The sequence below is a fragment of the Cervus elaphus genome, chromosome 10 (genome assembly GCF_910594005.1).
Source record: "Cervus elaphus chromosome 10, mCerEla1.1, whole genome shotgun sequence".
NCBI classification, from domain to species: Eukaryota; Metazoa; Chordata; class Mammalia; order Artiodactyla; family Cervidae; genus Cervus; species Cervus elaphus.
The window spans coordinates 25,304,641-25,323,172 of record NC_057824.1 but is presented as its reverse complement, the minus strand read 5'-3'; the positions used below and the strand labels follow the sequence as shown (position 1 = coordinate 25,323,172).

General features: G+C 47.9%; 1 protein-coding gene and 1 pseudogene across 6 annotated transcripts in view; one reads left to right on the top strand and one right to left on the bottom strand.

Moving 5' to 3' along the window:
• SNX29 (sorting nexin 29) overlaps positions 1-18,532 on the bottom strand; it is a 580,903-nt gene that overhangs the window by 510,307 nt on the left and 52,064 nt on the right. For all 6 annotated transcript variants that reach the window (XR_006343074.1, XM_043914342.1, XM_043914345.1 and 3 more), the window contains one exon: positions 2,261-2,441. Coding sequence is in view for 5 of the 6 variants with exons in the window: in XM_043914342.1 (XP_043770277.1) it covers positions 2,261-2,441 (181 nt within the window). In the remaining variant the exon portion in view is untranslated. The remainder of the gene's footprint in view (positions 1-2,260; positions 2,442-18,532) is intronic.
• Positions 10,712-13,150, top strand: LOC122702117 (annotated as a pseudogene).

Sequence of the window (18,532 nt, the reverse complement as noted above, 5' to 3'; positions counted from 1 at the left end):
ATTGCTCACTGTTACACTCAATCGTGACACAGAGTACGGCTCTGAAGGACACACCTGTCCCTTGGTGTCCATGGGGGATTGGCTCTAGGACCCACGACGGATACCAAAGCTGAGGATGCTTACATACAAGAGCATGGTACAGGTAGCCCTCCAAATCTACAAATTCTGCCACCGTGGGTTCAACCAACCACAGATTGTAAACACAGCACTCAATCAATCCACGGCTGGTTGAGTCCACAGATGCAGAAGCTGGGGATACAGACAACAGATGGCACTTGTAAATAATCTGCTGGAAAGAGCTTCGCATTTAAAAAAAAAAAAAAAAAAAACTACTGTTAAGAAACATGAGTTGTTGTTTACTTGCTTAGTCATGTCTGACTCTTTTGTGACCCCGTGGATTATATGCAGCCCACCAGGCTTCTCTGTCCGTGGGATTTCCCAGGCAAGAATACTGGAGTGGGTTGCCATTTTCTTCTTCGGGGATCTTCCTGGTCCAGTGATTGAACCCGCCTCTCCTGCATTGGCAGGTGGATTCTTTACCACTGAGCCACCAGGGAAGCAAGAAACATGAGTGTGTTTTCTTTAGTGAAAGTTGGTTAATGCTCAAAGGTACCTGCAGAATTGCACAGCCTCCCAACTCAGACATGAGTAGTCCTAGGCAGCATGTGGGTACCGCTGTCTCCCGTGTTCCTGGTCCCCATCCCTCCCATTTCACACCTACAGGGTCTGAACACACAGCTGGACAAGCTATATCACAGGCCACATCAAATAAGAGAACTTGGGGTATCTCTGACAGCCTTAGTGCACAAGCCTGGAACACCTAACACCGAACACCAGAACACCTAAACTACTGGAAGAAGGGCCACCTCAAGCAGCAGAAGAAACAGCAGAGGAGACCTGAGCCAGGGAACACACAGCAAGATATGAAATCACGGGAATGTATCACAGCACTGATGAAATAAATGCCAGCCTATTGAATTAAGTGGCATTTCACTGTTAAGGATCTGGGCACTGCTGACGTGGAAGTTATTCAAGGGACTGGGGCAGAATTGATCACTGTCTCTTTGTACCATCAGGTGACACAAAACGACATGTCTGGTCCACCCTTCTCAGAGGGAAAATAACAGCGAGAGAGGGAGGGAGGGAGGAAGAGAGACAGGGAAGGGGAGGGAGAGAGAGGGAGACAGAGACAGAAGTCATAAACGTCAGCACACAAGCACAATGACAGGAAAACACACCGACACGCTCGCAGAGCTATGTCTATGCAGGTTACGAGTGATTTCAGTCTTGTCCCAGCAGGTTCTACAGCATCCATCAAATGTTTCTGAAGGGAAGGTGGCTGACTGTACAATCACTCTTACATATTCAGTGCCTTCTCCCTATCGCTATGGAATAAACATATCTCGCCCACCCTGCTAAGCTTGCCCATGGTGGTGTGACTCGCTGGTCTACAAAATATGCATGGAAGTGAAGCTTCACGGTGGGCAGAAGCTTGGCGGGCCAGTGTTTCCCTTAGCCAGAGCCCCCTGTCTGCAGTGGCAATCCAGAAAGCATGTGCAGAGATGCGCCTCTGTCAGCCTGGGTCTCTGAGATGAGACCCTCAACCCATGACAGACACACAGCAGGTGGGAGACACGCACTTGGTGGTCTCAAGCCACTGAGGCTTCCAAGACGCTTGTTACAGCAGCGCAACCTCGCCTATACTAACTGACAGAATAAACTTTATGATCAAGAAAAAAAGAAAACAAAAGGATGGGAGGGGTTGTTTTTAATAACAAATGACTTCTCTCCTCAACTTAAAACGCCCCTATTACTTTCCATCAGTTTGAGATCGACAAACCTCTAAAAAAAAAAAAAAAAGCCAGAAGAACCATCCAGTACCCAGTGTACAAGGAGATACACAGCAAGAAACAGGGCACTGAACACCCAACATCTAAAGAGCAAGAAATTCTGGATCTGAAAGAAACCAAGGTTAAAATTCTGCCAAGAGGGGCACGTGTTGTGTCCTAAGACAATAGCTCACTCCACACCCCAGGCCTTAGTAATAACAGGCATCTATTGAGTGCCTGCTGCATGCAGTTGCCACGTGGAGGGAGCCTGACAGGCATCTTCACTTGGTCTCCAGTGGACTGTGCCCATGGCCCAGCCGGACAAGCTGGGGCTGGAAGAGGGGAACCCGGCCATCCCGGATGCAGGCGGGCAGATCTTGCGATGGCCACCCCCCGCCCGGACGCACCCACTCCCCCGCCCCGCCGGGTACCTGAGCCGGCTGCGGTCGGCCAGGAGCATGTGCAGGTAGCGCTCGAGGGAGTTCTCGTTGAGGGCGCAGCGCAGCCAGGCGCGGCCGCGGCCCACGTCCGAGGCGATGTGGCGCAGGGCGTAGAAGCGCTGTAGCTCGTGCTTGCTGAGCACCTCCTTCACGTAGAACCAGAACACGGGCTCTGTGGAGACAGGGGGCCACGCCATGGGGTGCACATCGCGTGCAGAGGAGCATCCAGGGGCGGTGTTGATGGAGGTACAAGAGGTACTTCTCAGCACGGAAAAGGAAGATACCAGAGAGTATACCCAAAATAAACATGACCCCCGCCGCCCACAGTCCAGTGGTTTGGACTCAGGGCTCTCACTGCCATGGGCCTGGGTTCAATCCCTGGTCAGGAAACTAAGATCCCACAAGCCGCTTGGTGCAGGAAAAAAAAAAAAATGACCCTCCCATCCACCATCCAGAGGTGATCACTGTTAACATTTTCAAATCAATCCCTTTGCCTGCACTTTGCTTCTTTCCACAAAACTCACATCTGTGATAGTTGAATCATGACCCCCAAAGATAACCACATCATAAGCCCTGGAATCTGGACATCTTACCTTACACGGCACAAGGGTGTCTGTAGCTGTGACTAAATTCAGGATCTTGAGACGGGGTGATTACCCCATCTCTCTGGGCCTGACATAACCACAGGTATTTTTAAAAGAGGTAGGGGGAGGGCTTCGCTGGTGGCTCAGTGGTAAAGAAGCCACCTGCCAATCAGGAGACATGGGTTGGATCCCTGGTCCGGGAAGATCCCACAGGCCTTGGAGCAACTAAGCCCATGCGCCTCAATCATTGAGCCTGTGCTCTAGAGCCTGGGAACCAAAACCAGTGAACCCACATGCTTCAGCTACTGAAGGCCACTCACCCTAGAGCCCGTGCTCCCCGACAAAAGAACCCACGGCAATGAGAAGCCCATGCCCCACAACGGAGAGCAGCCCCTGCTCTCCACAACTAGAGAAAGCCTGTGCGCTGCAACGAAGACGCAGCACAGCCAAAAATAAAAAGAAATAATAAAATTTTTACAAAAAAGAGGGACGGGGAGGGAGATCTGAGGCAGAAGGGACGGCAGAGGCATGAATAGGGAAGCAGAGCCTGGAGTGATGCGGCCACAGCCAAGGAATGCTGCAAACTGCTAGAAGCCACCAGAAGCTGCCAGAAGCCAGAAGAGGCAAGGAACAGATCCTGCCCGGGAGCCTCCAGAAGGTACCAGCCCTGCCATCACCTTGCCTTTAGCCCAGTGAGACTGACTCTGGACTTCTGTCCTCCATAAACGTAGGAAAATTAATTTGTGTTGTTGTAAGCCACAAAGTTTGCAATGATTTGTTAGAGCAGCAGTAAGAAATAAACATATCATCATACTGTGTGTTGTATATGTATGTGTGTCTGCGCTCAGTCACTTCAGTCGTGTCTGACTCTCTGTGACCCTAAGGACTGTAGCTCGCCAGGCTCCTCTGTCCATGGGATTCTCCAGCAAGAATACTGGAATGGGTTGCCATGCCCTCCTCCAGGGGACACGTGTACATTTACACACACACACACACACATATATACACACCACACATACGTAGCTTTGTATCTGGACTTGTTTCTTTCCTTGTCTAGACCATGGACATTTTCTCCATAACATTTAAAGATCTTTGGAGACGTGATTTTCGGTGGCTCCACAGTTAAACGCAGCTTATTTCCTGACTGCGGGGAACAGAACACAATGCCGATTTTCCCCGTGCAGTGCTTTAAACATCCCTCTGCATAACTAACCGTCCTCGTTTCTAGTTCCTTTGGGGAGATTTCTGTATGTCTAACAATAGGAACAGATTTAAGGCTTTAAGGGAAAGCTAAGAAGTGTGTTTTTATCCATAAAATAGTCATCACGTCGCTTCACATCCTGCCTTTTTTGTCCATACACACACAGATTTTCTTCATAGGTGTGATTCTAGCATATACCTAATTTTGTGACCAACCTCCTTTACTTAACAGCAGTTCATCAGTACTTTTCAATGCGGTCGATAATAATAGCAGCAACGACAGGGACAGCCACTGCTCCTTATTGAGCATTAAGTACGTACCAGCCACTGCGCTCACACTTGCATCTAACCTCAGTCCTCTCGACCGCCAAGGCCGTCTCCATGTCAAAGACAAGGCTGAGACCCAGACAAGTGAAGTGACCGGCCCCGTGATACACAGTTATAAGTGGGACAGCAGAAAGGAACCTCAGAGCTGTCTCACTGTGAACCATGTCACCACACCATCTTGCAAAGTGAGGGGAGCTCTGCCTCCTTGAAAAGGATCATGTTCACAACTGCTTGATGGACTCCAACCCAGGAGCTAAACAGACTCACTGACCCCTCTGAGAAAGTGACAAGATCTTTGAACCTTCCCTCCAGAAGGATGTGAATACGCACATCTCCATAAACTGGACACCAGGCTGATAAGCTCAGTCTAAAATTGCAATTCAGCTCAGGAGTATGGACTGCCTTCCCCCTGGGAGCCATGAGCTGGGCGAAGCTATGGGCCCCGAGGCAGACAAGAAGGACGTGTGGCTAACAAGCTTCTGATCTCGTGGGCAGGACAACAGGTGAGGAGGTCTTCAGCGGGATGACTCTGTGCAGGTTCCTCAAGCACGCTAAGCTTCAGACTCCTCTCTCTTAACAGAAGCCCTGAAGTGTAGACTCCCCCAGGGTTTCTGGGGTAACTGGAGAAAAGGGAGATAAAACACTGAGCGTGACGTCCAGCCATGGTGACCAACCACTGTTTGCTAAATAATTACCTTCTTATCCAAGAGCATACAGGTTGTTTCCTCTTTTCCTTTTTCTTTTCACAGCATCTAAATGTGTACATATGTATAAGTGCGTGTGTGCATTAGTGGATCAAGTCAATCTCTGAAATCATTTCAAAGAAACATCCCAAGAAGGACTGGTAAAACCACCAGCAGAGTGGATCACTCAGAATGCCTTCTCTCAATCCCTAAATGCCAAACTAACGCCCTTCTGAAACCCACTAGTTACTTCTTTAAAATTTTATCTCAGTTGCAGCATGTGGGATCTAGTTCCCTGACCAGGGATCAAACCTGTGCCCCCTGCATTGGGAGCATGTAGTCTCGGCCACTGGACCACCAGGAAAGTCCCCCAAACCCATTAGAGATCAGTCCAAACCACACAAATGCATAACTTTTCTTTTAACATGTTTCCTATTTAAAAGTTAAAATTTTTTCTTTAAAAAAAAAAATTGGCCTAGGCAGCAAAGTATTGCATGAAACCACTCTGAGTCAATGTCTGTACATAAAGATAGAATAAAGCAAAGGAAGGCTTCTACTTGAAGCCTCTCTCAGAAACCAAGACAGGGCATTTGCTGAGAGTATCACTCGGGGCCAGCCGGCCAGCCAGCCAATAACTTGCATTGTAACCCACCAGACGACCATCAGTACATCCAGCACGGCTTCAGTCCAGAGACTCTCACCTGCATCCTGTCTTTTCTAAAAACTGCAGTCACCTCCCTCTGACCTTGAAAACACATGAAACACTTCAAAGTGTGTTTTCGCCTTTCCATTTCGTAAATTGCTTACTGCTCCGGAATCCTTCTAAAGCTCGCCTGAGTGATGCGGCTGCTGATCATCAATGTCCCAGCAGGGCTCCGCTCCCACCGCCAGAATTAACGTGGTCTATTTAAAGCGCAGCTCACCTGCCACTTAACACCTGCAGTGTCCATAATTTAATTGGGGCGTATACACTGATTGCTTACTGCTTCAAACCGGAGGCTGATTCCAAAAGCGGGTGAGGGCTTCTGGTTCTCCCAGCTCCTGAAAGCCATCTGCTGACAAGAGCAAGAGCCAGGAAGGGAGTACTAAGGTGAGCTACCTGGGGGTCCCTGCTAACAGAAGATGACTGGGGATTTTTGCCAAGTTTCAATGCTAACCGATGCCAATTCAAAGAATGCACTTTGGCGGACAAAAACCCTGGCTCAAATTCTAGTTCAGGCCTTGCGTGACCCTGGGCAGCTTATTCTGTCCTTCATTTTCCTCATCTGTAAAATGGGGATAACTACCTGCCTTTGAGGTTTGAGATGAGGGGGAAACAATTGAGAAAATAAAGCATGTGTATGAAGTACTTCATGGCCAAGACAGGCAAACAGCAAGTCTTGCCCTTTCTTCTGGCCACTGTACCCCTCTTTCCCAGGGGATCTGTGTTCCATCTGGTTCTCTGTAAAGGGCCTTTAGCACTACCAACCACTGTCTCCCACAGGGCTCGGCAGGTGACCCGGGCTGAGCAATGACCTGGCCACAGCAGGGCGGGCGCCTCAAATCGCCTTACTCAGCACCCCCTCGTTCTGGCCCTGTTTGACCTTTTGTATGACTTTTGTGTGACCTTCGTGTGATGGAGTCTTTTCTGTCTTTTTGCTTTTTTAATATTATATAAAAATATGATGGATCTTGATTGCTGAGGGTTTTTGGAGCTCCCTGCAATTCTGTGCCTAAAGTGAGTATTCCCCTGGCCTCACCCTGGTCCCAGCCCTGGACCACTGGGCCCTCCCCACGACCCTACCTGAACCACTGGAAGAGAGGCCTTGTCTCCTTTCAGAGTGAAGTCAGCAGACAACAACCGAAGGGCCAGATTCAGCAGCCCCATCGCTGTGTGTGCAAATAAAGCTTTATCGGGACGCAGTCACATGCATTTGTTTACAAGTCATCTATGGCTACATTCCTGCTACAAAGGCAGAGCTGCTAGAAACACTTACGGCCCACAAAGCCTAAAGTACTGTACTCGCTATTCAATCCCTTAAGGAAGAAGTTTGCTAACCTCTGTGCTAGAGGTAGGAACTCTAATAGCCATGTCAACCTGGCACTTCCTGGGGCCACTGCACCCTCTCATGTAGAGTGGCCCACCTGAAAGAGAGGCCAACCCAGAGAAGCGGTGATGAGAGAGACCCAGGGACAGATGTGGGGGATCCGTCTGAGCCCCTGGATCCGGCTCCACCCCTAGTTTTCTTATTGACTTGAGTCAGGAAGTCCCTCTTCTGCTTCGGGCTGTCTGCGAGTCTGGCTGTCACTTGCAACCAGAAGCAGCCTAATGCGGGGAGCACGGGCATGTTCTTCAATCACCTGACAATCATTTCGGGGGGACCTACAACATGCCAGGCTCTGGGGGGAGAGACATCCCTCAAAATTAAACAAGAAACAGGGCCTGCTGCAGCAGTCCAATGGTTAAGACTCCACCTTCCAACGTACGGCACACAAGTTCAACCCCTGGTCGAGAAACTAAGGTCCCACATGCTATGGGGTATGACCGAAAACCTTAAAAATAAAATTAAAATTAAAAATTAAAAACAAAAGCACCACTCAACAAGAAACAGAAAACACAAGACAAGGAGCTAGGCTCCCCGTAAACAAGAGACACGCTGAGTCTACAGGTGCAGACAGGGGTTGGAAGGCTCTGTCGTGGGCAGGACATCCACCCTCCCGACCTTCACCTCACTGTCTCAGATTGCTGTCGTGTCCGACTCCCTGCGACCCCATGGACTGCAGCGCACCAGGCTTCCCTGTCCTTCACTGTCTCCCGGAGTTTGCTCAAACTCATGCCCATTAAGTCAATGATGCCACCCAACCATCTCATCCTCAGTTGCCCCCTTCTCCTCTTGCCCTCAATCCTTCCCAGCATCAGGGTCTTTTCCAATGAGTCGGCTCTTCTCATCAGGTGACCACTCTGGGCCTCACATTCACAACTGAAGCAGAAGAAAGACGTTAAGATAGAGCCAGCTCTATTACCTCGTTTTTTTCAGACAAGGATAAATGCATGCAAGAGAGTGAAGAACATGTCAAGACCGGCTAAACTGCTCATGAGCTTTGACCTAGAGAAGGACACCCTACAGCCCTAGACACAATCAGGGCTATGATAAGCCAAAGAACAAAAGAGGGATGGATCTTTAAGTAGGAAAGCAACAGAAGCAGCCATACACAGTATCACCCATTCCAAGAACAAAAGGCAAGCCAAGTGCTTCCACGTTTCCGCCTGAGACCTGGGTGACCACAGGCATCCTCAAAGCCCAGTCACATCTCGGTGAGCCTGACGACAAGACACAAGCGTGCTGGTAAAGCCGGGTTCCCAGTGAGGGGCCATGCCTTTCTCACTTGGCCATGACTCAATCAGCCACAAGGCTGCCTCCTGGAACTAGAACACAGGGACTGGGCTTTGACCACGAAGAGCACATGATAAAGACTCATACAAAATATGTAAGCTTGAAACCTTTTTTGCTCTCTTAAATTGTGGCAAAACATACATAAAAAAATTTACCACTTTAACCATTTTAAGTGTATAATTCAGCGACATGAAGTACATTCACGAAGTCATGCAAATACCACCACTATCCATTTCCAGAACTTTTTCATCATCAAAACAGAAACCTCACAGCCATTAAACACTAACACTCTCCCCATGCTCCCCTCCCACACCCCACCCCCCGTAAACCTCGATTCCACATACTTTCTCTATGAATTTGACTATTCTGGATTCTACGTATAAGTGGAATCACACAACATGTGATCTTTTGTGTCTGACAGCTTTCACTTAGTATGTTTTTAAGGTTCATCCATGTTATAGTAAGTAGCAGCATTTCTTTTTATGACTGAATAATATTCCATTATAAACAGTATGGGCTTCCCAGATGGCTCCATCGTAAAGAGAGTCTGCCTGCCAATGCAGGCGATGCCGGTTTGATTCCTGGGTTGAGAAGATCCCCTGGAGAAGCGAATGGCAACCCACTCCAGTATTCTTGCCTGGAAAATCTCATGGACAGAGGAGTCTGGTGGGGCATGACCCATGGGGTTGCAAGAGTCAGACACGACTGAGTGGCTGAGCGCAAACATACACACACAGTAAACACCACACTTTGTTATCCATTCACCTGTCGATGCACATTTGGGTTGCTGTTTCTTCCTTTCGGCTCTTGTGAATAATACTGTGAAAATTTTGAGTCCCTGCTTTCAGTTTTTTTAGGTCTGCATCTAGGAATAGAATTGCCAGATTGTTTGGTAAATCTAAGCTTAATTTTCTGAGAAACCATCAAACCATTTTCCATAGTGGCTATACCATTTTACATTCTGAAACTGAAATTAACTCTGTTATTAAATTCCCTTTCAGTTAGGAAAACAAACTTGCCAGTAAAGGCAACTTAGCCACTTTCCCAGTTTTTTTTAATTGCAATAAAATTCACTGAATATAAAATTCAGCATTTTAAAGTGTATAATTCAGAACTTGATGCATTTTTAAAGGATAAATAAACACACGATGATCTGAGATTGCTTTTGAAGACTTCAGTAGATTTAAATGTAAACATCCCTACTGACTCTAAAGAACAAGTGCCAATTATCTTGGTGGGGGTGAACGGAAATTACAGAAATAAAGCAAGGAAAAGAGGGTCAATTGGCACTTACTGCCCAGACGGGACCTGGCTGCCTGCTCCCTCTCCGCCTCACCTCATCCCACTCTCGCTGTCACTCACCCTGCGACAACCCCCCGGGTCTCCTGGCCGGTCCTCCAGACAAGCCAAGCTTGCTCCGTCCCAGGGCCCACCCAGCCCTGAATACAGAAGTCACACGAGCTAGCCCACTGAAGGAATTTCACATAAGACATCTGTTACAGAGACCGTGGAAGCCAAAAAGCAAATAGGAGATACCGAGGGAACCCAGAGACAACTGATGTCAGACAACCAAACCATTTCAGACTTCCCGGGTGGTCCAGCGGTTAAGAACTCCATGCTTCCAATGTGGTGGGGGGGGCATAGCCAGTGCAGGGGGACACAGGTTCAATCCCTGGTCAGGGAAGATCGTGCATGCCATGTGTCATGGCAAAAAAAAAAAAAAAAAGGACCCAACCCCAGAGCCAGAGGAACAAAAGGTAGTACCAGGGGACGCAACCGTGGCTGTGGGTACCAGCTGGACTGTGGCAGAGGGACCGAGGCGTAAAGTGGGGGAACAAGGCAGGGGGGACCTCCATGGACCACAAGAAGCACTGTCACTGCTAGAGATGCCCCCCACCCCAGTCAAGCTGTTTCCCTGTCTTCTCACCTGCCCACCGCATCACCACCTCCCACTGAAAGGATGGGCGAGGGGGCCTGGGAAACAAGAGCTTGCCGGGGAAGGGCAAGGAGTCAACAGAAGAGCAAAGACATGGCTGACTGCTGCAGGAGTGTGTGTGTGTGTGAGAGAGTGTGTGTGTGTCTGTGTGTGTCTGTGTGTGTCTCTGGTGTGTGTTTAGGCAAGAAAATTTATTGATTTTTAAATTTTAATTGGAGGCTCATTACTTTACAATATTGTGGTGGGTTTTGCCATACATTGAACTTGTTGACCCGCCTGGGGTTCCTCCTCCCAGTAACAGGACAGCTAACCCCCTCCCTTCCTTGGGCTCTGTTCTAATGTCCCCATCTGACTACTCCATAGAGAAGGAAAACCTCCACCATGGCAGACTGCTGGCGGCTCATCTAACTCTGTCCTCGCTCCCACCTGAACCCACAGACGACTACACGTCCCAGGCTGCTGGACGGGGGCCGCACCTCCCTGGCGCCCTCCGCCGGCCCAACTCGCTCATCTCTGGGGGCGGTCTGGCCCTGGGAGCAGCTGGCGTCTGGGTTCCCAGCTCTAACACCTCAGCCCGGCACAGCTGGCCCTCGTCTCCGTGACATGGGGGTCTACGCGGCACCTGCTTCATGCTCCCGGTGGGAACCTCCTCCAGCGCTTCCCAAACCTGTGCTGTGTTTGCTCCAAGGGGTGCACTCCATCCTCCGTGCGAGAGCCACTTTCACGCTGACAGGGTGAAGGACCCACGGAACCAACAGGCTGGATAATAACTCCAAACTGACAACCCTGAGCCCAGGTTTGAGCCTTTTGGGGAAAAAAAAAAAATTATTTATTTGGCAGCATCAGGTCTTGGTTGTGGTATGCTGCTGCTGCTGCTGCTAAGTCACTTCAGTTGTGTCTGACTCTGTGCGACCCCACAGACGGCAGCCCACCAGGCTCCTCTGTCCACAGGATTCTCTACGCAGGAACACTGGAGTGGGTTGCCATGTCCTTCTCCGTGGTTGTGGCATGTGGGATCTTAATTCCCCAACCAGGGATCGAACCCACATCCCCTACATTGGAAGGCAGATTCCCGGCCGCTGGACCACCAGGGAAGTCTCTGGGTCTGAGACTTAACATACAGGACATCAAGATTAAACACTTCTGAAACAGCCAGAGGTCCCCTCTGGCCAAGAGACACCAGTCTGGCTACAGCAGATCCTGATATGTGCATGCTAAGTTGATCAGTCGTGTCCATCTCTTTGTGACCCCATCGTCTGTAGCCTGCCAGGCCCCTCTGTCCATGGGATTCTCCAGACAAGAATATTGGAGTGGGTAGCCATTCCCTTCTCCAGGGGATCTTCCTGACCCAGGAATGAAACCCGTGTCTCTTATGACTCTTGCATTGGCAGGTGGGTTCTTTACCACTAGCACCACCTGGGAAGCCCCAGATCCTAATATCCTGGGACGATATTTTGTCCCCCTTTCTATGTGGCCACTGGCCCAATCCCTCAGCCACCCCAGCGGTCAAGAACCCTCCCCAGGACCCTGTGGACATTGCCCGAATCTAGCCTCTCACTGGCTAACAGCTCACCCATGGGGACAGCATGTTGGCTCCCTCCCTAAGGCCAGCATGTCCCCACCAGCTGCTGAACATTTTTATTGCCAATGGACATCTTCTCTGCCCCTTCAGCAAACATCCTCCCAATGTCTCTTTCACCAGACCTAGCTAATTTGCAAGTTTGCGAATTCAACAGAGAAATACAAACAGGGAACTGAAAACATGACAGGGATGGAAGGGTGGGGAGGGTGGACTTCCCCTCACGATCAAAAGGATGGGCCCAGGGTTCTCCTGGCACAGGCAGCTTCCTCCACAAATAATTTTCTACAGAAATGAAATTGCTACCCAAGGTGACGTGGTGAAGCAAAATATAAACTCAGATGTGATTTAAATGCAATCAACCATTTTCAAAAATCCCCACCAAGGATCACGGGAGTTGGTTTCTCTAATTTTAGAGTTGGGGCTATATTAATACCATCTGCTTTCAACTGTGAAGATGTACAGACAGGAGGGGGCGGAGCTTGGCACCCCAGGAGAATGAGCAGCAAGACCTGAAGTCCAGGTCCTCGAGTCATTAATCCGAATGCAGTCTTTCGATGGTCAGGTCCTTCTAGTACACTGGAGCTGCAACGTGAGCAAGAATGGGACCCAGCCCCTGACCACCGAGAGAGGGAGACAAGAAAACAGGTGGCATCATACTGAGGTTTGTCAAGAGGAGGACTCAGGACTACTGGGGGGGGGGGGGCGGGTGGCAGGAACCAATAGGAGGGGCATTGTCAGGCTGAACTGGTGGGGAGCTTGTGAATGACTTTGAGAGATATCTGAAACTTCAAGACAGACGAGATCAAAACCACCATGAGATATCACCTGGCACCTGGCAGAACTGCTATCATCAGAAAGAACACAAATAGCTCTTGGGCTCAGACCTAAGTGGTGGCAACCTGGCGAAATGCACCAAGGAGGTCAGAATCATGGGCAAATATGGGACCCGTTATGGTGCTTCCCTCAGGAAAATGGTGAAGAAAATGAAACCAGCCAGCGTGCCAAGCACACCTGCTCCTTCTGTGGCAAAACCAAGATGAAGGGACGAGCCGTGGGCATTTGGCGCTGCGGTTCCTGCGTGAGAACCGCAGCTGGTGGTGCCGGGACCTTCACCACCTCCTCTGCCTCCCAGTCAAGGCTGTCGTCAGAAAGAAGACTGAAGGAATTAAGGACCAGGAGAAGCACCACCATTTAATAGTGTTGCTAGCTTCCCAGGTGGCGCTAGTGGTAAAGAAGCTGGCTGCCAATACAGCAGACGCAAAAGACGGTGGGTTGGATCCTTGGGTAGGGAAGATCCCCTGAAGAAGGAAATGGCGACCCACTCCAATATTCTTCCCAGGAGAATGCCATGGACAGAGGAGCCTAGTGGGCTACAGTCCATGGGGTCGCAAAGAATCAGACACAACTGAGCAACTAATACTTTCACTTTTAGCCTATAATAAATGGGTTAATTTATGTAACAAGATTTTAAAACACACACACAAGTAACAATGTTGATGAAGATGAGGAGAAACTGGAACTCTTATGTATTAGGGAGAAAGTAGGACTCTTGTACATTGCTGGTGGGAATTTTAAAAGAAGCATCCAGTATGGAAAACAGTATGGTGGCTCTTCCAAAAAGTACACACAAAATTACCGTATGATCCAGCCATTCTGCTTCTGAGTGTGTACCCAAAAGAACTGAAAGCGGGAACTTGAACAATTATTTGTACACCTATGTTCGTGGCTGTGCTTTTCACAATAGCCAATAAGCAGAATTAACCCATCGATAGATGAGTGGGTAAACAAAATGTGGTCTATCCATGCAATGGATTATTACCTAACCTTAAAAAAGAAGGAAATTCTGACACACACTACAAATGCATGAACCTTGACATTATGCTAAGTGAAATAAGCCAAATACGAAAGGACAAATACTACATGACTTTACTTATATGAAGGACCTAAAGTAATCAAATTCATAGAGACATAGATTGGTGGTTTCCAGGGGCTAGTGGGAGGGTAAATGAAGAGTTGTTATTTAATGGGGGTGGCGTTTCAATTTAGGAAGATGAAAAGGTTCTGAAGATGGATGGTGGTGATGACTGTATAATGTGAATGCACTCAATGCCTTTTAACTGTACACTTAAAAACGGTTAAGTTTTGACAGTTAAAATGGACATTTTAATGGTGTGGGTACTTTTTTGATCTTTTCAAGGAGATCAAACCAGTCAATCCTAAAGGAAATCAGTCCTGATAATTCATTGGAAGGACTCATGCTGAAGCTAAAGCTCCAATACTTTGGCCATCTGACGTGAAGAACTGACAGATTGGAAAAGACCCTGATGCTGGTAAAGACTGAAGGCAGGAGAAGGGGACGACAGAGGATGAGATGGTTGGAGGGCATCACCAACTCAATGGACATGAGTTTGAGCAAACTCCAGAAGATGGTGAAGGACAGGGAAGCCTGGCATGCTGCAGTCCATGGGGTCGCAAAGAGTCGGACACAACTAAGCGACTGAACTCTATGACAATTTTTAAAAGAGAGAGAAAAAAAACAGAAGTTTGATTGGTTTCGGGGAAAGGAGAAGGAGGAGGTAGCTGGGAGGAAGCCCGGGGGCTGGCCAGGGGACCTGGGTGAAGGGTAGAGCCATGCACTAATCAGGGAACACAGGAGCAAACATGGGGGTGAGGGTCGGGATGACGACTCAGGCATGGAGACTTTGACAAGCCCTTGGTACATTCAAATGGAGACACTCAAGAGAAAGACCAGGAGCTGACCTGCGGGAGATATAACTTAATCAACACATAGACAGCAATTTTCACCAAGAAATTCAGAGAGTATGTGTAGAAACAAAAGTCAACAACAGAACCCAAGGATACCTACATGCTAAGTCGCTTCAGTCATGTTGGACTCTTTGCGATCTCATGGACTGTAGCCCACCAGGCTCCTCTGACCATGGGATTCTCCAGGCAAGAATACTGGGTCCTCCTCCAGGGGATCTTCCCAACCCAGGGATCGAACCCGAGTCTCTCATGTCTCCTGCACTGGCAGGCAGATTCTGGGAAGCCCAATCCAAGGGTAAGGAATATTTAATGTCTGAGGGTGTAGAAGTGATACGCCAGGAAGGACTGCAGAGAAGTAGAAAGTGTGCCAAGAGGCTGGGCCATGGCATTATGGAAGAGAGAAGACCAAGAGCCAAGGTCGGAGGTGACAAAGGCTGCTGAGCAGATGAGGGAAAGTACATTCAAGTTTACAAGACGGGCATCCCGGTCACAAACGTGCCTCTGGTATGGTCAGAATCAGGCCTATCACCTTGTAACAGACTGCCAACACATGACCTGATGGTGATCTACAAGAACATCAAATTCCAAGGTAATGCCATTGAAACGCCACTTTTATAATTGAATGAGTCCCTTCAAAATGCATCTATTGAAATTCTAACCCCCAAAGATGACAAAATTACGACATGGGGCTTTGAGTGGACTCTTAGGTGATGAGGGTGGAGCCCTCATGAGTGGGATTAGTGCCCTTATCAGGGCTCCTTCCACCACCTGAGAACACAGTAAGAAGGCACAGGCTATGAACTAGTAAAAGGAAGTAACTCTAAAGTGATCTTGGCTGAAGGTACCTCAGGAATCACAGATGGAAACACAGTACTACACACACTGAACGATGCCCTTCCTTCCAACCAAAGGATATTTATTGAACATAATTTTATTGAAGAACCCATATACTTCTAGACACCATGCTAGGAGCTGGAAAGTCAGGAGGAAGTGAAACAGACATGGTGCCTGGCGCTCCCGGCGCTCACCATCTAATGGGATAAATGGACAACAGACCTCTGAACACAATGGGTGTGACAACAGGTTTCGGTGGCATCCTCTGACCTTTGTTCTCTAAGACAGGACTTGGCACACTTTTCTGTAAAGACCCACTAGTATCTACCTAAGACTTTATAGGCCACATGGCCTCAGTCACAACTTTTGCCTAAAAGCAGCCACAGACAGTAAACAGATGAATGTTTGTGGTTGTGTTCCAATAAAACTTCATTTAGAAAAACAGGTGGTGGGATGTGGTTTGCTGACCTCTTCGCTGAGTGATCCTAACGTACTCAATACTTACTGCTTAATTTATTCACAAGTTCAAACTGGGGTGGTCGTGGTATTTCAGAGAGTCCTCTTTCTGGAAACAATATGCCATTAAGAATAAAATTAGGAGCTTCAGGGACTTCTCTGGAGGTCCAGTGGCTAGGACTCCAGGTTCGCAATGTGACGGGCCCAGATTCCATCCCTGGTGGGGGAACTAGATCCCACATTCCACAACTAACACCAAGAGCAGTCAGGAGCTTCAGAATCACAATCATGTAGGCCTGAATAGAAATTCCAGCTCTGCCACTTTTTGGCTCTGGTACGTTAATGAAATTATTTCATTTCTTTGAGCTTCATTTTTTTCCATCTGTAAAATGGGGATGCTATTATTCACTCTGCATAATCATTTCAACAATAAAATGGGAAAATGAGCACAAACAGTCTGACAAACCCCCTAGGTCACAGAGATGCTCAACATGAGTCACGAGCAAACACTAAGAAAGCCAGACCTGTGGTTCAAAGCAAGGAGCAGAAAACATCCAGGTGTCATTTCTGGGATGAATGTGCTTAAATGTGCTAATCACATCATTCCTCCCATTTCTGGCACGCAGGCTCTAACTTAAGTTGTCTTGCTTTTCTCTCTCATTTAAGTTAGGATGATTTTGGATATGAGTAAAAAGAAATACAACTTAAAGTGCCTTAAAATATTAGGGAATTAATTATCTCACATAACACTAAGTCCAGGGTTGGTTGATTCAGTAGCTCAGTGACATTATCAGGGGCCAGGTATTTTCCATTGTTCTGAGCACCCATCCTGAGTGTACTGACTTTCGTCTTCAGACTTGTTCCATCCTCATGGTCATAAGATCACTGCCACAGCTCCAAACATCACACAAGTCTTACACAACACACCCATGGCCATAAGATAAGCCTTTCTGTGTCTGCATCTAAATTGCAAGAGGCCTTCTCTGAAGCCTGTGGGCAAACCTCTCCTTCCTTCCCTTTGGTCAGCAGTGCATCTCATGCCTACTCCTAAGTCAACTACTACAACATGGAATTCATTATGGCTGGCCTGATCTAATCCAGATTCAGTCCCCCTGCAGCCAGCCTCAGGGCTGAAACTGGTGGCCGCCCAACATCAGAACAAAATCAGAGTTCTGTTAGCAAGAAAGAAGGGACTGCAGGGTGGGGAATTACCACTGTCTGCTGTAATTATTCATGCTCACTTGCGTAACTGGAATGGAAAAGTTAAACAAACTGCAGGACCAGACTCGGAAAGCACAGGTTCCTATCTCATCACCAGCAAATCAACTGTCTGAGCAAACAAACCCAGTCACTTGTCAAAGTCAGAGGAAATGAATCTACCGGGCACGGCAGGCTCTTATTTCTGGGGTCTGAATGCTAAAGGAGACACACCAAGTGACCTTATTCCAAGCTTCTCTGGGTCCTGTGTAACCCAACTAACTGGAGAGTCTATTCAAAGGGATCACCGTTTGGGATGTCCTCCACGACACAGCTAGCTGGCAGTGTACTTGCTAGAATAATGTTTACCTTACTAACATTTCATAGGGGGTGAAATGGGGAAAAACTCCCCAAGTCATAAACAAAGAGAAACCTGAATGCTAAGCTAAAATCAAAAACAAACAAAATACACACCAGTCAGAATGGCTATTATCAAAAAAATCTACAAACAATAAACGCTGGAGGGGGTGTGGAGGAAAGCAACCCCTCCTACACTGTTGGTGGGAATGTAAGCTGGTTACAGCCACTATGGAGAACAGTACAGAGCTTCCTTAAAAAACTAAAAACAGAACTACCATATGACCCAGTAATCCCACCACTGGGCACACACTGGGAGAAAACCATAATTCAAAAAGATACATGCGGCCCAATGTTCACTGCAGCATGGTTTACAACAGCCAGGACACAGAAGCAACCTAAATGTCCATCAACAGAGAAGCGGATAAAGACGACGTGGTAACTACAGACAAGGGACTATTACTCAACCATAAAAAAGAACGAAAGAGCACCACTTGCAGAGACATGGACAGACCTAGAGACTGTCTCACAGAGCGAAGTATGTCGGCAAGAGAAAAAGAAATATCGTAAATCAACGCTTGTATGTGGACTCTAGGAAAATGGTATAGATGAACTTATTTGCAAAGCAGATATAGAGACGGATGTAGAGAACAAATGTATGGATACCAAGGCAGGGAGATGGGTGGGGTGAATTGGGAGACTGGGATTGACAAATATACACTACTATATATAATAAAATAGATAACTTATAAGAACCTACTGTGTAACACAGGGCACTCTACTCAATTCTCTGTGGTGACCTAAAAGGGAAGGAAGTCTAAAAAAGACGGGTTATATGAATATGTGTAGCTGATTCACTCTGCTGTACAGAAGAACTAATACAACATTGTAAAGCAACTACACTCCAATAAAAGTTAATTTAAAAAGCAAACAAGACAGAAACACCTAACAGACAGCAAACTAAGGA